This window comes from Melanaphis sacchari, unplaced genomic scaffold, assembly GCF_002803265.2.
Source record: "Melanaphis sacchari strain LSU unplaced genomic scaffold, SCAv2.0 Contig112_pilon_pilon, whole genome shotgun sequence".
Classification (NCBI taxonomy): Eukaryota; Metazoa; Arthropoda; class Insecta; order Hemiptera; family Aphididae; genus Melanaphis; species Melanaphis sacchari.
Genome location: NW_020270434.1, coordinates 52,295 through 80,002, shown reverse-complemented (window position 1 = coordinate 80,002; position 27,708 = coordinate 52,295). Strand labels below are relative to the sequence as shown.

Sequence of the window (27,708 nt, the reverse complement as noted above, 5' to 3'; positions counted from 1 at the left end):
TGGTAGTAACATTTTTTGAATAACTAAAGGGGATTTAAAAAGAAAACAAATAATTTTTATCTCAGTAAAAATGTGAGTTTTTTTTATATAAAATCAAAAAAGTTAGGCTATATAAAAATGACTTTATTTTAAATATAACTTGTTTAAGTTTTCATTTGAATAAAAAATATTGATGATTCATTATTGTTATAGTAATTACAAAATTAGTTATAAAATAGTTATATAATTGCATTAAAATATTAAGAATCAAGGTTATTAGGATGTTTTACCAAATTCATTCAATAATTAAAACTGCGAGTTATATAAAAGTCGTATACAGGATAACCTTTGAATAAAACATTTTTTTCAAATTACACCAATCATAGAAATGTGAATTTTTAAAAGAAACGAAAATGAAGGGAACGTTGTGTGTTTGCAATTATAAACTGAATTATTTTATAGCAATCCAGCACAATAGTCCACCTTCATATCTTCAGCCTTTGCCTCCTAAAGTGGTTTCGAATTATTTATGATACAACAATGTCAGTAAACTATACAATTTGTTTTGTGCGTTAGATTTACAATTCTTTTTAGTAAGTTGGTATCGTTTCATATAAAATAAATCATTTCTTAACTCGTAGTGCTCTATACAAAAAATGTATTCCTAAACCAAAAATGCATTTTGAATTATATTTATTCACCAATATGTACGAAATCATTACCAGATTTAAATTAAATATTTATAGCATTTCAAACAATATATTAGTGGAGTAAAAAAGACAAAAAAAATTAAAATAAATTGTTAAAATATAAAATTTTAAATATTTAACAAGTTACTAGACTGTAATGGGTATAAAAAACAGTTTACTGTTGTTTAAATACTAGATGATTATCAAACAGAAATCTATAAAATTAAAAATAATAATTTAAATTAAATATAAAATGTATGAATTTATTGTTATGCTTTATAATAAAATATTAGTTGGATAAGAAAGTTTATGTATTACATACAATCAATCTAAAATTTAGGTTAAGTCAATCTAACGATTGCACAAAAATACACAACAGTTATTACGCTTTTAGTTGCATATTAAAGGATATAATCTAAAATATATCGAAATTTCAAATAGTTTCTAATTTATTGTTTTCATAATAAATCAAAAGCAATTTTTTTGATTTGTTTTGTTCTGTTATATTATTTTATTATTATGCAATACAATATGTTTAAAAAAATTAAGACCATATTTTTTAATTAATAACTATGTAGAAATAAGATTGTTTATGAAAAAAATAATACTAAGTTACCTTATAACTAGCAAGGTATATTTTTTTATCGATAAAAATGACTTTAGAATGGTACATTCTTAAAATATAACTTACATATTATAGATCATAATCATAATAAAATATAAATTATGAAATAGCTCAGTTTTTATAAAATATCATTATTTTTTTATGAATGTATGTAAATATTTTTTTAATACTAATAAATAGAAGAAAGGTAAGTAAGTATATTGAATTCCACCAACGAAAGCAATAAAAATTAAAATTAAATTAAAAATAGTATATCATTGTAGTATGTACGATTTATATTAATTTACAGTACATTTGCATTGATGTATATTTATTATATATTATATATATACACACGTACGGAATAAATAGATTGTACCACTAGTACATAACTATTGTAAACAAAGGAAACAGCATTTTTTGTTTGTAGATTTCTCTGTATCAGAAAATCATCACTTGTTCCACGAAATGCAGTTTCGCCAATTCTATACGACGTATAAAATTACAAAATAAAATACTTTTGTTGAGTAATAAATCATGGTATGACGATGATTGTCAAAACGATATTATTTACCTAACCTTTTAATTGTATACAATCACATTCAATTATCTAAAAAATTATCTTCTGTAAACTATAACTATATATGTATAGTTTTACCTGTTTCAACCTAGTCCAGTTTGCAGATGTACGCTGCAATGGATATAAAAGTAGATATTATTCATTTTATGAGGATCTACACATTTTCGAGGCGACGGCAGTAAAGAGTCAGTTCGAAAATTTTGCACCTGCGTCGACGCCAGCAATATCCTGACACTTGTGACCGGAATACACATTTTACACGACGTTCGCGCAACACTGTGACTATGTCACTCCAATCATTACCGACAATAGCACAACAGAAGAGCTTATTTCGACGAAAATATAATACATTAATATTATTATTATCACTATTATTATTACTATTATACATAAATAAAGTCACGCCATATCAATGTCACAACCGTTTTATTGAGTGTATGTGCACTATACACGACATGAACCCATTAATCATCATTACTACCAAATATTTACAAGGTGGTTCTAAAGCTATTTAAGGTGAATACAATAAGTGACTTTTCAGTAGACATTTACCCGGTATCAACTATCGGTTTCTTAATTTTGATGACCACAAGGTCAAAGTTTACACAGCAAATTGAAAGGTCATTTAAAAAACGATGTGCTAAAATTTAGAGTCTAAATAATATTTTATATAAACCATATAAGCTACAAATATAATTTTTAATCATTAAATTACTTTATCTCCCAATACTCTTATAATAATATAATATATTAGAGAGTACTAGACACAATTCATATTACAGATACTAAAAAACATTTCTTTTACATATTAGTCAGGTTGGGTTTAGTCATAATTTTTTACATAAAAATAAATTAACTCCACTAAACATGTTGATTTTTTTTTTTATACATACATATATATATATATATATTTAAAAGACATTATAAATGGCTATAATTAAACACTAAACAGAACATATTATGATATAATTTAGCATAAAAAAATTTTTCTATGAATAACAATTGATAATAATAAATAAGTTGTAAAAAAAGCAATAATACGAATTCCGAATAAAATTTTAACACTATGCCCCAATATTGACACTATAGTCATAGTGAACCTTTAAATTTTTGAATGTAACGCACTTGTTGAAAAAAAACAAAGAATGTTATAAAAAATCAATAGTAAATAATAAAAATCTAAAAAAAATTTTTAATAAAAAATGTAATTACGTCGTTATCTACAAGTGAAGTATAAAAAAAAATGCCAATTTACTCGTACATATAAAATAAAATAAAAATAGTTTTTAAGTTATAACAAAATGAAATAAAAATATATCTGTGTCAAACACATCAACGAAATCGTTTTTAACTTTTTTTGTTTACATACATATTCATATGTTATAACCTAATAACGTTGGATGGATTTATATACTAATTTAAACTGTTCAAATTTAATGTAATAAATATATGATGTTCTGTCATAAAATAAGATATAGATGTTTCTACTCTGTACAGGAAGTTTTGACTAATAAATACATCTGAGGTCTTATTCCATGAAAATGTAGACAAACCTCTAACAGTATACTTGAGCGTAGTCATAAAATTTATATCTCACACGTTTTCAGTGATAAATTTGATTTAAGATAAACTAGTATTATAAATTAATTATTTAACTTAATTACTTTTTTTTAAATTAATAAGCCACTTGTAGACAAGTGCCAGCACACGTGATCAGCTTAACCAGACAGAATTTGACTGGTGAAAAAACGGAAAAATTAATAGAATCAAAAATACCACTAAAATATTAGATGCAATATTAGAGAAATCACCATAAATTCTATAAACACCATATATTTCGCAAAACTGATATTAAACAAATGCATTAAGTTTTTATTTTTTAATGTTAAAAATTAATATGTACTGAATAAACTTAAACTGTGATTTAATAATAATAATAAAGGTTCTATGTTCATTGCCGAGTCCATAACAACGCGTATCTGATATGCAGACGGACCTTTAACGAGAACGTTATCGTTGAAACAGCGGTTTCCTTCCGAAACACATCGGTAAGAAATGTGTTTTTAATTTTTTTTTTACTTAATGCTCTACGACCAAATTCACAGATAAGATACATTTTGCACCATCTCCCAATCTCCATATAATTTCAAACGAAACGTATACAATTGTTGTTTTTGTTAGCAGCAAAGGTGAAATATGAGAAATATATCACGGAATGTAATAACGCACAAAATCACATATACGACACCCAGTTGTTTCTTTACTTCTAATTGAACGTAGAGAAACAAGAAAAACTTTCTTTGTCATTAGTTTTTTCTTGTCACTGTTCCCCGCAAAACTTCTTTCTATTTCATTTCATCGAACCACGCACCAAGGTGTGGTATAAAATTTTACCAGACGGCGCTGTTCGAGGAATTTCAAAGATGACATACCGGACTCGAAAACGATTTTTTTAAATTGAGAAATTCTCGAGAATCCTTCGGGTGTAGAAATCTTTTGTTTTGGTAAAACGCAAGAAAAGAGGAAGAGAAAAACTTTTGATATAATAATATAATGACCAACTTTTTTTGAAGACCCGTTGTCGCTCGAAAAAATTCATTATATAGATTAAAATAGTTATTTGACCTAAAAAAAAAAAAAACAGCCGTTAACATTCAGTCATTTGAAGTAAACGAAAAATCCTTTCTCATCATTAATATTTAAAACAAAAACTTGCAATCAGTTTTCCATGTCCATCAATTTAAAATCGTATAGACATTTTTACTAAGAATTCTCTATTGAGTATTAACATTTCAAGTTACTACATAATTTTACATTGTCATGAATGACTTCATCATAAGTCCATTCATCAATTTTTTATCTAAAACAATACGATAGATAATTAAAAACTGTACGTACCAACAGCATATAATTTAATTAATTTTATAAATCAACTAATTAATATTACTGTAGTCATTGTTTAGTTATATCAATGAAAAATAGTTTTGATAAATATTACATTATTACACCCTACATTATTTTATATACAACTAACTACATTACTTTTTAATGGTATTTTATTTGCACACTTGTGATATATCTAAACATTTTGAAAAATAACGTAATGATCCTAGTGGTTATATGTTGAATTTGTTAAAAACGATACATTCTGACGGAAAACTATGATAATTAAATAATATATTATGATGGATATTTTAAAATTATTTTAAAGACTATATTATGAATTATATAATTTTAAATACCGATTATATTTATAAATTTATATTTTATATTCAATTTCTATTATGGAATATTGTAAAACTATCAGAATATATGCCATTATGCCATACTATAGTACGGTATAATAATACTATAGATGAATTGATTATTATCGACCATCTATGAACATACTAAAGTTGACATACATGCCATAAACATGCACACAGACTTCACTGAAAAATCATAATTTATCATGTATATACATAGATATTTTTGGTATATAAAAACAAAAAAAAAATACTGACATCATTTTACAAAACGAAGGAGAGGAAGAACGTTTTAATTAATGAACATAAACAACAATATGAGCAACAACAAAAACACCCGAGTTAACCCTACAGAACCCCATAATAGATAGTGAACGGTTTCTGTAAACTTTTTCCTAGAGCTTCATTATAATTTTCACACGAGTTTGGTTAACTTACCAAACCAATTACCAGTTAACTGAAAAATCTAATTAGTTTAAAAATTAACATTAATTAAAAATATTATCCAGACGAGTTATAACTAAATAATAATATAATATATTATAACCGGTATCTTAACGAATAAATTTAACACAACAAATTGTATTGTATAAAATTGTATTTTTACACAAGTAAAATTATCAAAATACTCACAAGTCCTATACTATCTGGCAATATAATTATTATAAAGACAATAAAATAATTAAATTATATAAAGATTTATTACGTATTTATGTTAAAACTGTACACAGCTATGATAAATAAAAATTTTTTTTGATATTATGAAAATTTCTATGTATCAACATAATTTATTATCCAAATAAATGAAAGAATATATTTCATGATATGCAATAAGCAAATCTAAAAACTGAGGACCTTATTCAGCTGTACATTGGGATTTGGGTATACTTTGTCATAAAATAGTTAACTGTAATGAAAGTGTTAAATTTTGATTCAATAATATATTATTAAATACAAAAAAAAAATTTGACTAATTGATTGTAGACAGGAGCATCGCCTATTTGCGTAAAAAAAAAAAAATTAGTTTTGGGTACAGCCCATTGCATCAAATTTACCTGATATTATTAAAATAAATTAATATATTTTTTTCTCAAATAATAATCAAATATTAATACAGTTTTATTCAAATAATAGTTAATTGTGTGATTTTTAAAAAAATAATAATTAATAATAAAAATGTATTTAAACAATAAAAAATATTTAGTGAATACATACTTTTTTTTTTTGAAAATTATAAATTATCGATAATTATAGTTAATTGCTCGATTTTTTTAAAATAATTATCAATATTATAAATTCTTCAAATAATAATTAATAGTTAGTAAGTAAATATTTACTATCAATATTTTCAACATTTTTAGAAGATGTATATTATGCTAAAATATACTTATGGACATTTTCTACAACCATATTTCCCCCTCTAGTGCTTGTCATGAATTCTATTCTTATAATTTATAATTCAAATATTATTTAGTATTACGTAATTTTATTATATTAACTATCGAAGCAAGAATATTATATAGACATATAGTGTAACGAAACGAATGTCTGATAAAATCACACAGCAATTGTTCTTTAGACGAATGACGATATAACGGAGCATCTACATTGGATAACATAATAAAATTGATATAAAACTTATTTTCTATCTTTCTACGTAATAATATACAAAGCTTTAAAATCTATAGACTTATAAAAATAACTTTATTATACATTTCAGACACGATGTCTTTTAAATATACGAATTAAATAATTCGTAAATGTAAAATTTTTACACAGGTAAATTTGGCGTAATTAGGCTGTCGGAAAAAAGGGCGGTTCCATTTTCCCCCAAAAACGAGATACCGTTTTTCTCCGTTATTTATTTTTCTCCACAAAAAAAAAAAAATGTTGGTTTTCATTTTCCTCTACATTATTTTTGACTAAAATTATGTCTATTATTTTACTCTAATATTTTAGCCAGTGTTGTAGAGTTACATCCTGTATTATAAATATATAATTACACAAAAATGTAAATAATTATTTACATCACCAAAAAAAAAAAAAATAAATAAATAAATAAATAAATAAATCGACAAATAGTAAATAATGCATATAAGCGAAGAGCGATTGGTGATTTATTCTCACGACCAAAAAAAATAATACTTTACGAATTTGGACAAAGTTCTGCCGACTGTTCAAATTTTGATAATACCGATATTGATAAAATCAGAAAAAATATTTCTGTAGCCCGTCAATCTTTGCTGCCAAACTTGTTGAAAAATATTGAAGTGTAACATTTAGCAATCAATATTATAGACATTAAGACTAGTTTCTAAGGAAAATTTTTACTCGTTAATTATGATAGTAAAAATGTGTTAATATTTTCTTGTTACCAAAACTTAAAATTTTTATGTGAATCTGAAAATATTTATTGCAGTGGTAAATTTACATACATTGCCAAACGTTTTAACCATTTCTTTACAATACATGGCTTTAAAAACGAACATTATATACCAGTTGTGTTTTGTCTTCTAGTTAATAAATCCACTGATATAAATTTTAATACATTTTACCATATTATACTTAAATGTATTGAATTAAAATTGGCAATAAATCCAAAATCAATCAAAATTGATTTTGAGCAAGCTATTTATGATGCTGTTTCTATGGTATGGCCTTATACACAAACAATTAACTGTAAATTTCAGCTGACACAATCTTAGTTTCAAAAAATTCAGTCTTGGTTTATTTCAAGATTATGAAGAAAAAAAAATCTGAAATTGGTTCTTGGATTAAAAATACGTTTGGGCTCATATTACTAACTCCATGAGAAATTTCTTTATGTTTTATTGAAGACTTTATGAACATTATACCTAACAATAATAGAGTGAATTAATATGCTGACTATTTAACAGACAGGCAAATTTCAGAAAATGCTTTATTTCCACCACTTATTTGTGCAGAATTATCATCTTCATTATTACGAATTACTAATGCGTGTAAGTCATTCCATTTACATTTAAAAAAAAAATGTTTATTAAGATAAACCAAACATATTTATGTGGCTCAATATTATGAGACAAATTCAAACTAATATTTATTGTAAAATAAGAAGTATTCATACTCCAAAAAAATCAAAAGACTATCGAGCAAACAAACGTCGTAGAGTAATCAACAATACAATTCTTAAATTGCAAAATGGAGATATTTTTAGGTATGTTATTACAAAAATAATATGAATTATATTATATCTATTTTTTCTTTATTTTTAAACAGGTATTCATTTGTTACTGAAATGTCTTATAATTATAAAAAAATATAACTTTTATATACGTTTTTTATTATTTTATTTATTGGAGGAAAATAAAAAGTGGAGGAAAACAGTCAAGAATTATTTTTATTTTTTTGGAGGAAAATGGCTACGGCAGAAAAAGGCAGTATACCTTTTTTTATTTTGGCGCAAATGGGTAATGCCCGTAGACGGTATACTAGGTAATCTCTATTGCTAAAAAATATTTTATAACTAATTTTTATTACTATATTACCTAACAATATGATAGATTTGACAAATTGTTATTTAATACAAATTGCATATACATATTATATAATAATTAAATATCATCGTAATATAATATATTTTACTGAATTAACTCATAAGTAAATAAGGACGTAATATAAACAATATAAATAGTTTCGTGGTATAAATTTAAACTAAAATTAGTCTAAATATTTTTAAAGATGCACATTGTGCATAAAAATATACGTAATAGTAAAAATGTTCAAGTCCTTTCGATTTATAGTTTTTAAATTATAACAAAAAAAAAAAAATAAAAAACTTTTTCAATTAAAATTTAAATTGAATTTGCTTAATATGAGGCACTGATATTTTAAAATTTCTGAAAGAACAAATATTAATATGTTGTATAAGATACCTTATATTCATTTCAAGTCTTGAGTACTAGAATTAAAAATTGTATGCGATTTAACCACACGTATGCAGTGAATTATACTTTTGCTTAACCTAAAATTTAATTTGGATAGACTGACGACTATTTATTTACAAGGCTTACATTGTACGAATTGAAATTATTAAATATAAAATTAAATTAAAATATAAATTTTTAATAATGATAGAATAAAAATGATAAAATTAGTTATATCTAATTAGGTTAGGTTAGGTTATATTAAACACATATGCATTTAACTACAATATAATTAATTAATTTTAATTATTTTAATAAAATGTATTAACATTTGAATTTCAAATATTCCTATAAAAATATTGTTGCATATATATATATTGTTTATTAACTACAATAAGTATAATAATTTTAAAGATTTTCGTATTATATTTTGAAGTTTGTTTGCCGAGATAAAAAGCGTTATAAATATAGAAAAACAAAGATAAACCACAAAAAAGACTTTTCTGAAAATATTTGGACATTAAACAGTTTAAAGTACCCAGAAACTCGTTTAAAATATAATTAATAAACTATTGTGTAGTGGGTGAGAGTTTGGTTTTATAAAATATCACAACTAAATACCTAAATAATAATATTTTAGCCTTTACTAAAAAACTATTTTGAACACATTCAAGGTAAAATTGTTTTTTTACAAGGAATTATTATTTTAATATATTAAAACAACTTTAGTATTTTTAAACCTGATTCTACTTAACCACATGATACACTTTGAAGCTTCAATATGAATTTATTCTATACATCTTTACCGTTATTCGAATAATATTGAAATAAACTATGAAGTAAGTCATTTATACTCATAAATTTAAAATGAAAAAGTGTAATTAATAAATAATACTTAAGTATCTATAAAACCATGAACTTTTGAAATATAAAGTCACACATGTCTTAAACAATTTTGTATAATTCATAAGTGTATTTATAATCTATCAATAGTTCATTGGCATATTATATAATATATGATAAGATTATGCAAATTAACCTAACCTGGAAACGAATTAAGATAAGAAATTTTCGTTTCCTATTACTAACTAAATTAAGTAGGTTAAAAATAAAAGAAAAAAACCAATATTTATTTATAGAGTTAATTTTTGATTTTTAAATAAAACAATTTAGTTTATAAAATTGTAAATTATACTATTGTCTATAAATAAAATACGTATTATAATGTACAAACCATATAATAAAATTAATTTTTAATAACTAATTACCATTTAAAATGTTTTTAAACTCAACTAACAAAATATTTTTCTTTAAATATGATATAATACGAAATTTATTCAAAATATAGTCCTAATTACTGCCGAAGTTGCTAGAAATCTTCCTAAAAGAGCCATTGTTCATTTAGCTCATATATACAACGCGATTATCAGATTTTTAAATAATTTTAAAATTTAACCATGATCCAAAAGCCAAATGAACTGCCTGATTCTACCATACACTACAGACCAATAAGTCTACTTCCATTCTTTTCAAAAATCCTAGAAAGACTACTCCTCAAACGTATTGTACCATAGATTGCTCAAACAAATCCTCTCTGATTACCAATTTGGCTTTCGTACCTCACATTCAACCATACATTAAGTTCACCAGTTAGTAGATGCAATTTCTTACTCTCTTGAAAAAAAAAAATTATACTGCACTTGCTCTTTTTTAGATATATCTCAGACGTTTAACCGTGTTTGGCACCAAGGTCTTTTATATAAACTGAAATCTTTCCTTCCTTCGTCCTATCTCTTACTTATCCAATCTTATCTCACAGATCGCTCATTTAAAATATTTTTTGGAACTGCCATGTCTGAAATAGCAACTATAAACACCAGAGTTCCTCAAGGTGGTATTTTATCTCCAATACTCTTTAATATCTTCGTCTCTGATCAACCCACATCACCAAACACCTCAGTTGCAGACTATGCTGACGATAAAGCTATTATATCGATTAATGAAGACCCTCTTCTGGCCTCTTTACATTTGCAAACTAACCTCAAGCTGATAGAAAACTGGTACATTAAATTGCAATTTAAAGTAAACCAAAGTAAATCAGTTCACACTACTTTCATACTTAGGCATGCTCCTTGTCTAAATGTACTACTTTACAGTAAAATACTTTGGTCTAACGTTTGATTAACGTTTAACTTAGGTTCAAAACATACGGGAAAAAGACTATCCCTAAACAATAAGCTACGTATGCTGAAACATTTAATTGGTAACAAGGTCCACCCCTATCAATATTAAACTCCTCAAATATAAATCCTTATTAAATCCTATCTGTACATACGGATTCCAGCTATGGGGAAACGCTAAAAAATCCAATCTAAATAAGATACAAGCTTTTCAAAATATGATATTAAGAAAAATAGTAAATGCCCTCCATATATCTCAAGCCATACTCTACATATAGATTGTAACTTAAAAAATGTTCATGATGAAGCCAAACGTTTGTATAAAAAATTTCATCACTGTCTATCTACTCATTCAAATTCTCTCATCAATAACTTATCATCCCTCACAATTCCAGGTAACCCTTCAAGACGTCTTAAACGTAAATGATACAGAGATCTATTGCATTAATAATAATAATAATAATAATAATAATAATAATAAAAAATAAAAAATAAAAAAAAAATATATAATAAATGAAAAATAAACCAAATTGAAAGTTTCATCACTGGGTGGCTTCTTTCCTCAAATTATCTATCTCATGCTCTGTTTTTTTTTTCTCTTAACACATATACGTATTATGTCCATGATATGATATAGATTGTACATTTCTTCTAAAAATAATAATATAGTCATATATATTCAAGTAAAATAGTAATTTAAATCAATTTTTATTAAAAATATGATATATTTTTGGAAAATTAAATATTTTTATACTATTTAAAAAGTGTTTTTAACAACTTGTGATGATATCAACTTTTTCATTGAATGAAATTCACCGTTTTTATTGAAAATAACAGTTAATGAGATAACTTTTTTTAATATTGATGTACTTGTTTATAAGAATTGAAATTTATTAGCTCCTAATTTATTTAAATTCAATTACTAAGGATAATAATTCAAGGATTATATTTAAAAATTATAGAATTTAATATTTAATTATTATAATTTTATAATTTAAAAAAATTTTCTGAGTATAAATTATAATAGACTAAATATTACATTTATTTTACATTAACTTAAATAAAACCGCAATTGAAAACTTTTAACCTATTTTACATAAATTAAGTAATTTTCAACTATTCGTTCACATTTTTATTTAGATACACCAATACTATCAAAAGGGTTTTTTCTTAACAATTTAATTTAAATTTTAGGTGATTCTTATTTTAAAAAAAAATCAATCTCTATTACAGGATATTCCTTAAATTTTATAAAGCTACTTAAAAATATGATCATTAATTGTACTTAAAAAGTTTACAAACTAGATAGTTAATAAATTCATTATTAAAATATAAAAGGAGAGTGAGCATATTTAGTGAATACACAGAGTAGTAGCTCTATGACATTATAATATACAAGTATATTAATATTTTTATTTTTTTTTTTAAACGTGTTTAGAAACTATAAATAATTATTTGAAGCATACGTAAATATTTGGTCTTTAATGATTTTAATAACGAATTGTATCATGAAATAAATTAAAACTTAAAACAGCAGTAATTTTACAATTATTAACCTCTTTCTTATAATCCATTTGTGCGTCAAGGTGGCTAATACATTTTTGATTTTTATATTTCAAAAGGAGATATTTACCATTTATCAATCTCCTTTTTTGCAAATACATTTTTTATTAGAAAATCATTGAGTAAAATGAGTTCAATAAGTAAGGGAAGAAAAAAATATTGTATTCCATCTATAGAAAAACAAAGTACATTTTTATTTTATTCATAGAAGTTTCATTAGTTTTTTTATTTGCTGATTTTTATTTAGAAACTTAAAAAAAATTAGGAATTTAATAAGCTACGATAATCCAACACAATTGATTATATACAATACATTTCTTAAAAAAAAATATAGTTTGGATGATTAGGACAAATTTTTAATTTAAATTCTATTTGAAGTTGCGAATGTTGAATTTATTGTGACAAAAGAATTTTTGAATCAATTTTGTAAAAAATAACGATTTAATTTTAATAAAATAAAATTATAATAATTAAAACGACCAACCAAAATATATAAATAAATAACATTAACTATATGCATAATATTTTTTTATTCTATTAACATGTTTTTTAAATGCAGAAATTATTTTCATTAAAATTTTAATTATATTGATTTTAGTACAATATATTATTAATGTACGTGGCATTATATTATATACTTAATATATAAGAAATATTTATGAGTCAAATAATACGGTTAATAAATAAAATAATGAACTTTCGTTAAAAAAAAAAAAAATCAATATGGAATTTAATGAGATATTTTAACTTATTATTGTTCTTACTTTTTTAGTACCTACAAGTATAATTTTTATTTTTTTTGAGTAATACACAATATCAATAAATAATTGTATAAATATGCGTATAATATTTATTTGAAAATCAAATAACATTAAAGGTAGTATTAAATATTTTAACAAAAACAACAAACATTTCAAAAATTTTATCTTTTGAGGATTGACTAATACAAACCAAAAAAATAAAAGAGATCATTACATTTATGTAATATATACCCATTAATACAACTAAAAATATCGATAGGGAATACTATCCTTACATAAAAAGAACGAGTTTGAAACAAATTCTAACTCACAAGCCGTTCATCAAAATCTAGATGAAGTTGAAGTATCATTACGATTTGTTTTTGGGTGTGTTTAGATTTGTATTTGTCTTTATAAACGAAACATTCTAACCCATAGAAAAAAGATCAAATAAAAACTAAAAAATATTACATCCCCAACACGCGTCGTTTGATATAACAAACGGTTAAAAGTTGCAGAGATTTTACCCTTTGGTGAAGAACATCCTTTAGTGTTATCGGTCGTCTTATCTCGTTGTCAACTATATTCTCTCCCCAAGTCCCTTACCATATCAATTTCTAACGTCGCCGAATACCCATGTTTTATTTACTATGTGGATAGATGACAGAATACAGAGAGAAACAACATGGAACACTTTTTTTCTTTTAACAGCCCTGTCACATTAGAACCATTATTAATCTTCGTTTATTATTAACTATTTTTTTTGCAAATAAAATGGTTTAAAGGGTTTAAATAAATGGCGTGTTTTGTATTTCTAGTTGATAAATAAAAAAACCATATTATAAAATATTTAATAACTGATCAGCCTGAAAAGTATTGTGGATCACGTCTCATTCTTAAGAAACTTTGCATATAATGTCAGCAACCAAATTCTTAACGACAAAAATACTGTCAAGTTTAATAGACATTTTTTGTTTCGTTTTAACACATTACAATATTACTAAAAACTTTTAATCTTCATATAAGTCGAACCAAAAAGTTACAACGTACAGATGGATTCCATATGATTTTTTTCTCGTCAAACGTTGATACATACAGTGAAAAATAAAATCTATATAGAAACTAAGGCAGAAATGAAAAAAAAAATTAAAAAAGAAAAATTTCTTACAAACAAAAATACTTTTTAAAATAAAAGTAAAATAACACATTGAGAAAGGTCATTTAAGAGTTGAAAAATTATCTATCCGTGCAGTCTAGTGCATGCAATTTTTTAGTATAATTCGCTTATAATATAACATTATACAGTTTAGTGTATTGTTTTAAATTGTTATACACATAAACAAAAAGACTTGAGTAAAGCAAAATAGCAGATGTAAAGCTCGAAAAAATTCATTACAAAACAGAAAAAGGCATAATTGAATGTCCATTGCTATCATCCAAGACGACCATTTAAACTAAGGCATGAAATGCACTTATCCACATAGACCAAAACAAATAAATATGAATAATAAACTATAGTCAAAGGTTGAATTGAAAGTACTCTAGTGTATGTGGGACATTTAGGTACTTCTAAATTATTCATTATATGAACCTATGTCTAATGTATCACTTTAAGAATCAGATCGACTGTATGATGAATATTCGATAAAATGAATAAACAAATACATAAGTCAATAAATACTAGTGATTTTTACTTATTCTCTTTTATCCGTAAACTTTACACACTATGATTATTAATAAGAATAGGTATATATTTTTCCGGATACCACGAAATATATCATTATCCGTGTGATTTGTCGGGTACAAAATCATATTATAGTATATGTTTGAAATGGCTAAAATGTACTTAATATTTTACACTTTACACCGATATAACGTGTAAAATGATTTAAACGAGATTCTTTAGTACTGCTTCATGAATAATGATACTTTTAAAAATTATATGCGATAAATATTACAGCATAACACAGCGATTTTAACCATCAAAACAATGATTTAGGCAAGGTATATTTTCACGTAGTTTCTGCGGCAGCGCCTGTTTCAATAATTAAAACGAAATCAAACGGTCGTTTAAAAGGATTTTAACGGATATTTTCCTTGGCTTTGTGAATATTGCGCCTTTCTCGTCTTCGACGCCTTCGTCAATCCCCTCTATTCATCGCTTTACCGTAAAACAAAAAAAAAACAAAACGAGCTCCGGCGTCTCTCTAACTCTCATCCACTGCACGGCGACCCAACATCTGTTGCAGCGCCGCCGGTGGTGGTTGGATATTAATAATAAAATTCAAGACCGTTGCCACGTTAAGTGGCCTCCCCCTCCCTGACGTCATCTCTCAATCCGAATAATTTAATTGCCATAGCGGTCCCCATAATTCTTCGTTCGTCCATCCGTCTCTCTCCGATTCCCACCCTTATTTTCGCGAGATATCTTAACGCGTCGTACTCCGTCGTCGACGTTTCAATGTTTTCTCCTCATTTGGGTTCAACGGAAGGGAGTAATATTTTACCACTACCGCTACCACCGTCTCGTATACTATACATACTATACGACCACATCTGTCAGTAATATCTCTCTTCTTTTTACCAAAACGACGTCGAGCGACGGGTTTTAATTGCCACTTTCCGACGCGGCCACCCCATTCCAAAAATATTACTCAAAACGTTTTTAATGATTACACAAGTAAACAACCCGCACTTCCTCAATAGCAAAATCGTTTGCACACACACGCGCGCGCATGCTAACGGTGATAGGGTAAATTATAAAAACGTCAAGGGTGCAAACCGTTTATATGTGTGGTGGGAGAAAAGGAAAAGAGAAATCGGCTTTTCGGTACTTTCCTACTGAATTTTCCCGCAAAATCGCTTTAAACCCTTTATACGCGCTGTGCACCGTATGTAAACTATACAAACGATGAGCTTTGATGAGACAGAAAAATCGAGCCAGTGTGTCACAGACCATGTATGGACATACATGGATATCCGTTTAACAAAACGCAGTCCAGTTGAGAGACATGAAAATATACTATACACGCGCGTAAGAAAAACATAATATAGAATTGTGGAGGGTGCAAGAAAATTGTCGATGACGACAACAAATGACTTATGTATGATCATCGTCATCTTCACCACACAGTCTATTGACACAGTCGTAAACGCCGGGTTTTATTTATACTGATACTTGAAAATAATATTTTATTAAAAAAAAAATAATAACCGTTCAGTCTTTAGAGATTGTGAAGGCGATGATTGAACGGTGGAAAGGTGTAAATACCCACTGATAATGCGACTGCAGATGACTTTTTTTGTCATAAATGTACGTGTATATTGCATGCGTGATTTTCAAGTAGGGCGTGTTATCTCATCGTCACCGTCGTTTGGGTGTATTCTGTTAGCATGAAACCTACACGAATGCACGATTGCTTGAGATTCGAGTTATCATATTATATTAACATACGTTTTATAAAAAAAAAAAAAAAATAATAAAAAGTTACGTTGTATTGTATTATTAATACGTAACAACAACAAGGCATTCGGTTATTTTTTGGATCGATAAGCATTCCTTTTGCCTACAATCAAGAAGAGGAAGAGTAACATCACAATACGTTCAAATACCATCTCGTTTGAATATATTTGATTCTTTTTATTTTTCATCTCGATTCTGTGAACACAAAATCACAAGATCAACTTTTATAAAACGTACTTAATAACCTGGCTTAGATAAGAATATGTCTTTTGTGTATCGGTATTTTTCGATTTTATTCATCGACTTATGTACGATTTAATTTTGAATAAATTAAAGCTCTATAAAATTAAAGGTAAATACATACGATAAACTAGCTACATCAAGATTAATTCAACGGAGCAACTAATTCGTATTTATCCGACATTTTTACGAAAATCAAAACAAATGATTCTAAAATACCAAATAAATGGAAAGAAAAAAAAGGATATCATTGAACTTAATATAGGTACCCAATTGAATTAAAAGAAATGAAAAAAAAACACAATGTTATGGACCACTTGCAAAAACATCACATAGGAAATTTCATATTTTTCTAACAAGAGTACGCATTGGCATTTTCAACTCCCATACTCTTACCTTTCATCCACGACTTGTATTCTACTTATCGTACTGATCGTACAAAAAATCCCGAACGACGAAAAGCGAATAAAATTAAAAATATCTAATAAAAATAAATAGATAATAACAAACATAATATATATAATATACATTTATAAGTTTTTGAAACATATGATTCAATAAAGCATAAGTTACTCACCTAAAACCTATAATTGTTGTATATAAATATATAATATTAAATTATATTTTGCGATTAAAATATTTATTCTATTTATACTTTTTTTACACATTTATAGTAATGTATCCAAAGTAGGTAACTAACTTTGTAAATTGTATTGTATTATAAGTACTTTTACATTCGATTTTAAAATGTGAATAAGTATGATTAAAGTCTTTAAAGGTTAATTGGTTTATTATTGTGTACGTTTAAAGAATACATTTTTAGTACCTACCTATTTAATCCGTTATTTTAATAACACATTTTAAAACTTCAGTTTGTTTTTCTATAGGTGTACTTAGCTTTAAAAAACTTTGAAATTCAAAACTTTTAGTCGTGACTTAATGTTTTTTAACAATAAATAATTTTACAATATTATTTAATCGTACATAACAAAATTTAACTCATAACGTTTATTAATGAAATATGGATTCTCTCTAATCAATCGAATAAAATTTAAAAAATATACAGGATTGCATCTAATCTAATCTTAATTTCAAAGGCAGTGGTTTATAAATTAGTGTTCATATAAGTCATACTAAGCCATATAAAGAAAATTTAAAAACATTTGTTTTGCAAGAAATATCATTATTTATAATTATATTTTATCGATTGAACAAACAACAATTTATAAAAGTATTTCTCAGAAAATTAGTCATTTTATTTCAGTTATTGAAGCGTTTTAAACCTAATACTTACGTTAGTATTCAAACTTTTTTCGGCCACAATTCATCAAATAATTTTTAAAAGAGGATTTACTTTTTCCAAAACACTCGCTCAAACAACTTTAACGACATTAAGGCGGTTTAACGATTGTCGAACATTTTATTATCTTCATAACGCACATAAGCTTGGCTGAAATTTACTACCCCCTCGACAAATTATATAAGCCAGCACTATCCCAATAAAACATGTTATTTAATCACATTATTTTTGTTTGCTTTTGGAAATTAACGAATCAAAACGACTCCATAAAAGTTGTTGCTTTAATATCTAAAGATATACAATGATTGTAACATGTAAGCATGGAACCACGGGATTTAGCCATTTAGACCATCATTTAAATTTATTTAATATAACACTGGAAAATTAAATATAATAACCTGAGTGACTAAGTAACAAGTAATAATATAAACCTAGGAAAAATTCAAATAAATATGTATGATAAATATTAGATTTAATATCTGTATCTATATTTTATTATTATTATTTATTTAAGAATATTATTTTAAAACCATTAGTTTTACAATGTTTGTCTAATAAATAATTGTTTAATAATCTAATGCCACAAGTTGTGCACCTGTGCACTATACCTTATATTTTTTTAAACAACTGTACTTATATTAAATATTTCATATTTGACTAATTTAACTTGAACTAAGATTATTATATTTAAAAACTGTACATTCATGTATACTGCTATAACTTATTTTAATGGTTTTCATTCTGAATAATTTATCATAATGACAACATATGCCCAGAAACAATTTTGACATTAATTTAAATTAATGATATTGTTTGGAAATTTTTAAAACTATTAAAAAGAAGACAAAAGTCAAACATCTTAGTTTTCATTCCAGCATATTAAACATAACCAAACATTTGTCGGTTTACTTATATAATGCAATATGTTATATTACGTATAATACACGCTATGAAGTATCTATATAAAACATTAAATTTGAAGTGAAATTTAATAATTTTTGTTAACATTTAATAAAAATGTAATTAAATAACCTTCAAAATATTAGAATAATTTAATTTATTTCTGGAGTATTCATAAGTAATTATATAAACAAATAAAAAATACCGGCTTTCGAACTAAAACTAAAATATTAACTTTTGAGAAAAACTGTTTTATTTGGATTTGATAAATTATTATTAATATACTTTAATATCCCTAAAAATACCATGAATACTTATTATACTACACCTTTTAGTTAAAAACTTTATTTGTTTGATAAATTCCTAAAAATGAGACTTTTTACCGTCATATCATTAAATATAATTTAAAATATTCAACCGTTATTGTGAATATAGATAAGTAAAAAAAATGATTTATAAATAATGACTTACCATTCAAGACAAACAATAGAATAACTGAGTTCCAAAACATTTTTTTTTTTGAATTTGAATTGAACTCCAAATCTAGTTGTTGTTATACCGCATGAATTAGGTAAATCATTCTGTAACCATAATATTGCATTTATGAAAGAAGTATAGTTTAACAAATAGAAACTGAAAAAATGTAAAAACAAATAGGTACTATTAAAGTATTATTGTACTGTTAGTTGAAGTAATTAAATAAACTATTTATCTTATATGTTTTTACCGTGTTATTTTGTTTAATTGATTTTAAATATTTTTATTTATCAAAAACAAAACATAAATTAAGATCAAAATTAAATTAGTTACAGAATTAATTAACTTATCTCCTATACGCTTATGTAGCTTGTGTTGAAGATAGGGGAGCTATAATTACTGCTAAATATAATAAATAAGAACTTAATTTAAGTATAAATTAATGATAAGATTCAATACTACAAAATCGAAAAAATCTAAAAACTTAATTTCAAGATTTTAAAAAATATTCTTAAAAGAGAAGAGAAGAAAAAGTCATTTTTATATGGAACAATCTTACAATAAATAAATAAAATAAATATTAACGATAAGTAAATAAATAAAATAAATTAGGTAGATACAACAAATAACAAAATTGTAACAAACATGCATATAAGAATAATTGGTCCGTGATAATACGTTTTAAATTATGCAAGCTAAAATGATTTGAAAATTAAAATAATTAATATTAATATATTAAGATGCATGTTTTCAAGGTTATTTTAAAACATTCTAAATAAGATAATGTGTATTCAATTTTTTTTGTGAAATCTTAAAATTTAACACAAAAAATGTTTTCATATTATTTTGTCATAGTTTAAGGAAAGTGCATATTATTTGAAAATAATATGTATAATAATATTGTGTATTAGTGCATTTTTCATATTTTTCCAATTGAATTATTTATTGATAAATATCCTATTTAATTAATACTTAATATTTCCTAATGTAAATTATCTATATATTTAAATACCTTATTACGAGTTTATTTTTTCATTAATAATCAACCTTGCTATCAACAACCGTAGGATTAGAAATTTATAATGATGTCTAGATTTTATCTTGTACAAAGAAATAAAAATTAGTGCGAGTTACAGTGTTTATTATTGTAACGATAAATATTTCGTAACCGAGTGCATCGTCGACTGTCGTGTATCTATTTACATATATAATTTACCGGAGTTTTTTTTTAATTACCAATGTTTATCATGCTTTTTTAAAAATGCTTAAAATATCAAATAATAAACGTATGATTCAATACTTGCATGAATACGTAAAGTATATTTTCTACTGATGGAATTATTGTATACTCTTTAATCTGAACAAAACCTAAATAAGTGTTGATAACCGATAGATGATTTATTATCACACAATAAATAAAAATTGCATACTTTTAAAAATATGTTAGTAATCTTATTTTAATTGCAAATTTTAAGGACTTTTGGTTTTTTATTTTATTACATTAATTATATTATACTAATGATAATAACTCATAACATTTACATTGTATAATATAGTAATTATATACTTATGTCTAGTGATATCGAAGCATGATTGTATAATTATTAAATTATCTTTTCTGTCATCTTAATTTGTTGGTTCCTTTTTTCAAATCTTCGAGAAACCGTTTAACATTATACCTTTAACAGTATATAATTTTTCTTACTACTCTATACATATTAATAATAAGTATATTATTGACTTATTTTTTTCGTCTTGTGCTAAAATCCATGATTGCATTCTAACTTATCTAACTTATGAAGTCTGTTATAATATTTTAATAGTATGTCATCATTATTGTAAATTGTTAAGAAAAAACTGTTTGTACACTTTATTAATATTATTAATATTATTTTCAAGAAATAGTATACTAATTTTAATTTGATGTATGTGATATATGTGGAGCTATAATAAACAAATACTGAGTGACTAAACTCTTACCCTGAACTTCCTAGTTACGCCAATAGTAATAGATGGGTGATTAAATGAATCAAATATGATTATTAAAATACATACATTTTTCTTAATTAAACTTTCTTTTTTTATTATCATTGTAAATAATTAACTTTATGACTAAAAACATAAAATTATTCCTATAATGAATAAAATATTGTAAATTATTAATTTATTATTGAGCAATTAAAATTTTAAATTAAATACCCAGTTTAATTTGTCATATAAAAATACTCAAACGTTCAATAATAATATGACAAATGAACCATTAGATTAAATACTTTAAGTACACATTATCAAAAATTAGAAATAAAACCCACTTCAAAAAAGTTTAAAACTGCATTTTGCAATGATACTATGGTTAATTAATGAAATTTCAAAACTTTTAAGATCACTGAGACCTCTACATATATTATTTTAACGACATACTTAATTCAATTATAATTATCCAATTATTTTTAACAAGTTCATTTTTCATACCACTCGTACATTAATCGATAATATCCAATTTCCTACTATCTTAATCTACAATTTATATATTAAGAAATACTATATTTTATACATGAGATCATTAAATAAAAACGAAAAACCAATCTTAGACACATCAATATACGCAATTGTAAGTTAGTTTTTATAAGGTTTTTATAACGATTTGATAATTTGAATACGTATTTTTAGTATATATCAATTACTTTCATACCTAAAACTATTAAATATATATACAAAAATCAATATCAGTTATTGAAGAGAGATATAATTTAATACTTATTAATTTCGAAGGTACCGTAAAGATGTTTTATTTCTACATAAATTACAAAACAATAAAATAGTGTGTCCTTAAACATAAGATCAATTTAATTCTCTTGTTTCACAAATAAATACTAGAATACTAATATCACTTTATTGTATAAAATTGTAAAAAAAAAAATATATTTGTCATTATTATACTCAACATTTAGATAAAATGTATTTTTTAGTTATATGCTAAATTATTAAGACACAATATAAGTTGGTACTAAATTTATAATAATATAGTGTATCGATAAATATTAAAACTAAAATTGTAGTTTTTGCTTTTATATCGTTTATATTAAATAAATAAAACCAATAATATAAAATGATTGTGGACTTAACTTAAAATATATCATTTTTTAAATATATATTTAAGGGTTTGAAAATTTAATTTATACAGCTAAAATGTAATGACAATATTAACACGGTAAATAATTAATTTATAAAATAAATGAAAAAAACCATTGTATGAATTTTTAGAAGTTTTTATATGTACCAATTTTTTGGATAAATGTTTTGTTAAAGACTCTTATAATTTGGAAAAATAAGAAATTATTATATTGTTAAAACTCTACTATGGAATATATTTTTACATATAAATAATACAATATCTAATTAAATATTTTTATGATATTCTATATTTTTTAGTTTTAAAACTTTTTTTGGATATTTTTTATCAATGATACTTTTTTATTTATATTCAAATAAAATGAAACAGTCTTTACTATTTTCGACCAATTAGCGATAATGACCACACTACTTATAGATGTATCATACTATAAATACAAAAATACAAAGAAACAACACAACTTTATTAAATTATAATAATTTAATAATATTATGACACCATTGTTTAAGGATTGTATTTTAAACTTAAATAAATTAAAAATATTTCAGTTTTGAATTGATTAGACAAATTTTATTTTATTTAGATACCATCTTACAGACCTAATTTTTTTTTTTATTGACATTTTATATGCACGTAACGAATGAAAAATACTTTTTTTCTTGAAATCGAAAACACGTATTGGTGGCTACGTCAATTTCAAATTCGTGATCAGAATACCGTAATTGTGACATTTCAAGAAAGAAAAAAATCGACTTTACATATACGCTAGTCTTTAAAGATGCATGTACGTAAGGAAATTCTTAGTTGGATAGGGAAAAGAGAGGCGAGTAAAAACACGTTGCTGAACTCGTCTAAAAATTGAAAAACATATTAAATCGATTTCAATTCAATGTTAGAAGATAGATGCCCTTATAACAAATATTCTAATGCAAAATAAAAGATATCCGAAGAAAATTTCAAATGCGAGGAGTACAAGTCACAAATATAAGTGTATGCCTATATAATATACGCATACTAGCCGGTAAGGTATAGGGTATAAAAATATCATCAAAGAATTTATACGAGAGCTCAACAAATCAGTATGTATGAAAATAATAATAAGTGAAAAGTCTAATAGCCATCGTGCGATAATTTGATAATTAATGTTATAATTATATTACAATTTCATGATTAAATATACTATGTATAATCGCAATAAAATATATTATTTTATATCAATTATTTATATTTATTTTTGAAAACACGCATCTTTAATTTGCATAAGTTATATCGATAGAATTAATGGTAATTAGTCTCATAACATTTTTTCGGGAGTGAGAAACTATGGTTTTAAATTATTAAAATAAATTAAACTTTTTTTTTAAACATTTAATTTTACAGATATTTTTCATATCTAATGATCGATAATAATAATTCAAAATTTCTAATGAATATTATAAATTGCTAACATTAAAAAAAAAAGGTGAAATTAATGTATTGCGATTGCAAGAATGTTCGGTTAAACAAAATTTCGGTTTACGCTAATGTACTGATTCTTTATCAAAATGTTATACAAAAGACGATTACAGTAAAATAAAAGCAAGGCGAATATACGTGACTTGCGAATGAAAAATTATAACTATGTCTAACATCAAAGGAACTTCCGTTCTATCGTCAATAAATGTATTAGGATATACTTGATTTTACATAAGATCGTTTACATACGGGGTATAAATTTATATTCCAGGATAAGTTATTCTAATCACAATCAAAATAACAAAAATAATGATATTAACCTATACATGTTTAACGAATATCAATTTTTTTGTACTGCTTCAAAATAACTAATAAAATCATCTTTTTTTAAATAAATGTTATAAATATTCAATTTCATCAAAATTTGCATTTAAAATTTCTATAAGAAAAAATCAAACATTTATATTTTTGAGATTTTCTGATTTCTTTAATAAAAACTTATAGTGACCTAGTTACATTTTTGTTTCATAAGTAACCATTATCTTTTATTAACATTACATACCTATATCTATAAAATATGTGTCTAATTGAAACAAAAAAAAATTAAATTTATTACAATATACATATAATAATTGATTATTGATTTTTATACTATAATAGTGATATGTCAACTATATCAAAAATGTTTATAAACTATTCTAAACCCGTAAAATAAAAAAAAAATACAAAAAAAGCGTGAAAAGATTTGAATACAAGGTCAATGAAAAAATTTTAAACGCAATATTTTATCATTGATTTTAAACACATCCTAAACTCATAAGTCTATATCACTATCATCAATGAGCACTCAGTCATTGTCTTATTCAGAATGAATTCTTATCCTGTTCATGGTCTAATGGAAAAATATTAATTACTAACATTATAGACATTTAAATAATTGAATATGAACAATATCTATTAGAGTTTAAAATCAGAATAAAAAATTAAATATATTATGTATTCCATAATAGTTTAACAGAATTAAATTATAATAAAATATTAAAATTAGTCCTCTAAAAAAAAAAATGTATTTCAAGCATAAAATTATAATTTTTATTATTTAATTATGTATTAGTAACTAAATAAAAATAAATTAGTATTTTTCAGTTATTTTTGGCTGTCAAATTAATGAAAAAACAATCATTACTTACTCTATATAAAAAGTTGGTGTCTGCATAAGTGATCATAAATTTAATAATAACCGAAACTCAAGATTTTTTTACGCTATATTTTTTTAAAATTGCATATATACATATAAAATATTGATTTATTATTACTGATTTATAAAATACTAATTCTAAGTAAAATATATTTAATAAAAAAACGTTTATAACGTAATAAATTTTATAAAATAAAAAAAAAATATTTTTCAAAGACTTAACTATCTAAAGTCTATTTTTTGTAATATCTATTCGTCCTAAGCAATAAATAATAATAATTACCTATTTAATGACTAGGTATTTCACTTTACGATGTTATTTTCAGATTATTAAATTATAGGCATTTCAAATTGTAATATTATTATTTATATAAGAGCCGACGTAAAAAACTTTTAAGTTGTCATACCATCTATTATTTTAAAATAAATATGAATTATTTGGCTTAGGACGAAATTATGATTATAATAGAAGAGGGTATAGTGTTATGGGGTCTTTCCGTTTGCTTTGGCCGTGAAATATTATTTATTACTGCCCAATGTCTGTGGCCACGTAATAACCCGTAGACGAATCCAATGGCTGCGAAAAAATTGAGTTTAGTTGCCAAAAAAAAAAAAATAAAAAAATAAACCAAGGGGTAAAACAGGGTAGATGAGCAAGGCGGGGTAAGCAAAAACTCGGAATCAAAAACTTATATCTTTATAACCAAATTAAACTCGGGGCGCAACCTGATTAAATTTTTTTTCTCAAAGCGCGGGACGTAATAAATATTGCACACAGCACCGCCAAAACTAATGATAAGTAATAATAAAGAAATATATTAATAAATAAATACATTTATAGTTCACACAGAAAGTTTGAAAAATGTAAACGGAGTTTTTCTTTGACAGGATTTTTTGCAAACTTAAAGTATTCTACTGGAGCTATGCTATATTCCTTACCAACCTCGATTCAACTGCATTATATTAAGTCGTTATCGTTTTATTCATTTAACTAAGTTAAGCAACTTTTTTTTCCTTTGAAAAAAGGATGGCTTGTACTATTGTAATAAACTTTTTCCTTTAAAATAGTTATTATAGGTCTTTATGAAGTGTTAGTTGAATAAGATGATATCCGTCCAATACGATTATTTAAGTAGCGGCCAGAGAGAAATATAAATGTATTACAATGATAACCTCTATGAATATTATATAATTTATACCCAATAATATACCAATATAGCAAATACACCATAGTTTGAATTTATTAAGCTAGATCACATACTAGTGGTTTATGAAATTTTTGTGTTTTTAATCTTTATTAATTATTAATTCAAATAAGTTTCAATTAGTCGCGGATTAATATTTTTGTGGATTCTTGCCCCTATAACCCATGTATAAATAAACTCCTCAAATATACGTAATTAATACCATTTTACAGTCATCATAGATGATAATCTTATTTGAATTGTTCTCATATACTATCATCAAATTATATTTTAAATTACCTATATATTTTGTTTGAACTTAAAAAAAAACGTTTTCACTGTGTTCTCATACACGTGTTTTAGCGACGAACTAACTCTCGATGACGGACGCGATATGGAGGGTACCTATATAATATAAAATATATATGGTACACAAAACAACAAAATAAGTATAAACGATGCTATACTTGTTAATTGAACATTGTTCGGCGACAATATATCAACGGCAAGCGTGACGGGGGCCTCTGCTGCGGTGGCGGCATCGGTATTAACGGCGGTTCCGGTATTACGACGGTGGCGGCATTCAATTCTTTTATGCGCGTCACGGAAGCAAGCCGCGAATTTCACGTGGAGACCCTCAACAAATTGGAGGTGTATATCAAGTGCTCACCCGCGGGACTCGTACACGGGGGCCACTAAAGATACGCCACCGCCACACATCACGCGCGACGTCGAATGTGCAGCGTCGTCGGTGGATTTATTTACCAAACTGGAGTCGATGTCCGAATGATATATTTACGAACAGTAATTGAACGGGAAAACGCCGAAATGTAGCTGCTGTAGATAATGCGTAAAAACCACGAGCCCAGGAAA

General features: G+C 24.9%; 1 protein-coding gene across 2 annotated transcripts in view; it reads right to left on the bottom strand.

The window, feature by feature from the left end:
- LOC112603877 (lachesin-like) overlaps positions 1-27,708 on the bottom strand; it is an 83,812-nt gene that overhangs the window by 44,247 nt on the left and 11,857 nt on the right. For both annotated transcript variants that reach the window (XM_025352674.1, XM_025352675.1), the window contains exon 2: positions 19,860-19,969. In XM_025352674.1, coding sequence (XP_025208459.1) covers positions 19,860-19,899 — 40 coding nt within the window. In that variant the 5' untranslated portion in view covers positions 19,900-19,969. The remainder of the gene's footprint in view (positions 1-19,859; positions 19,970-27,708) is intronic.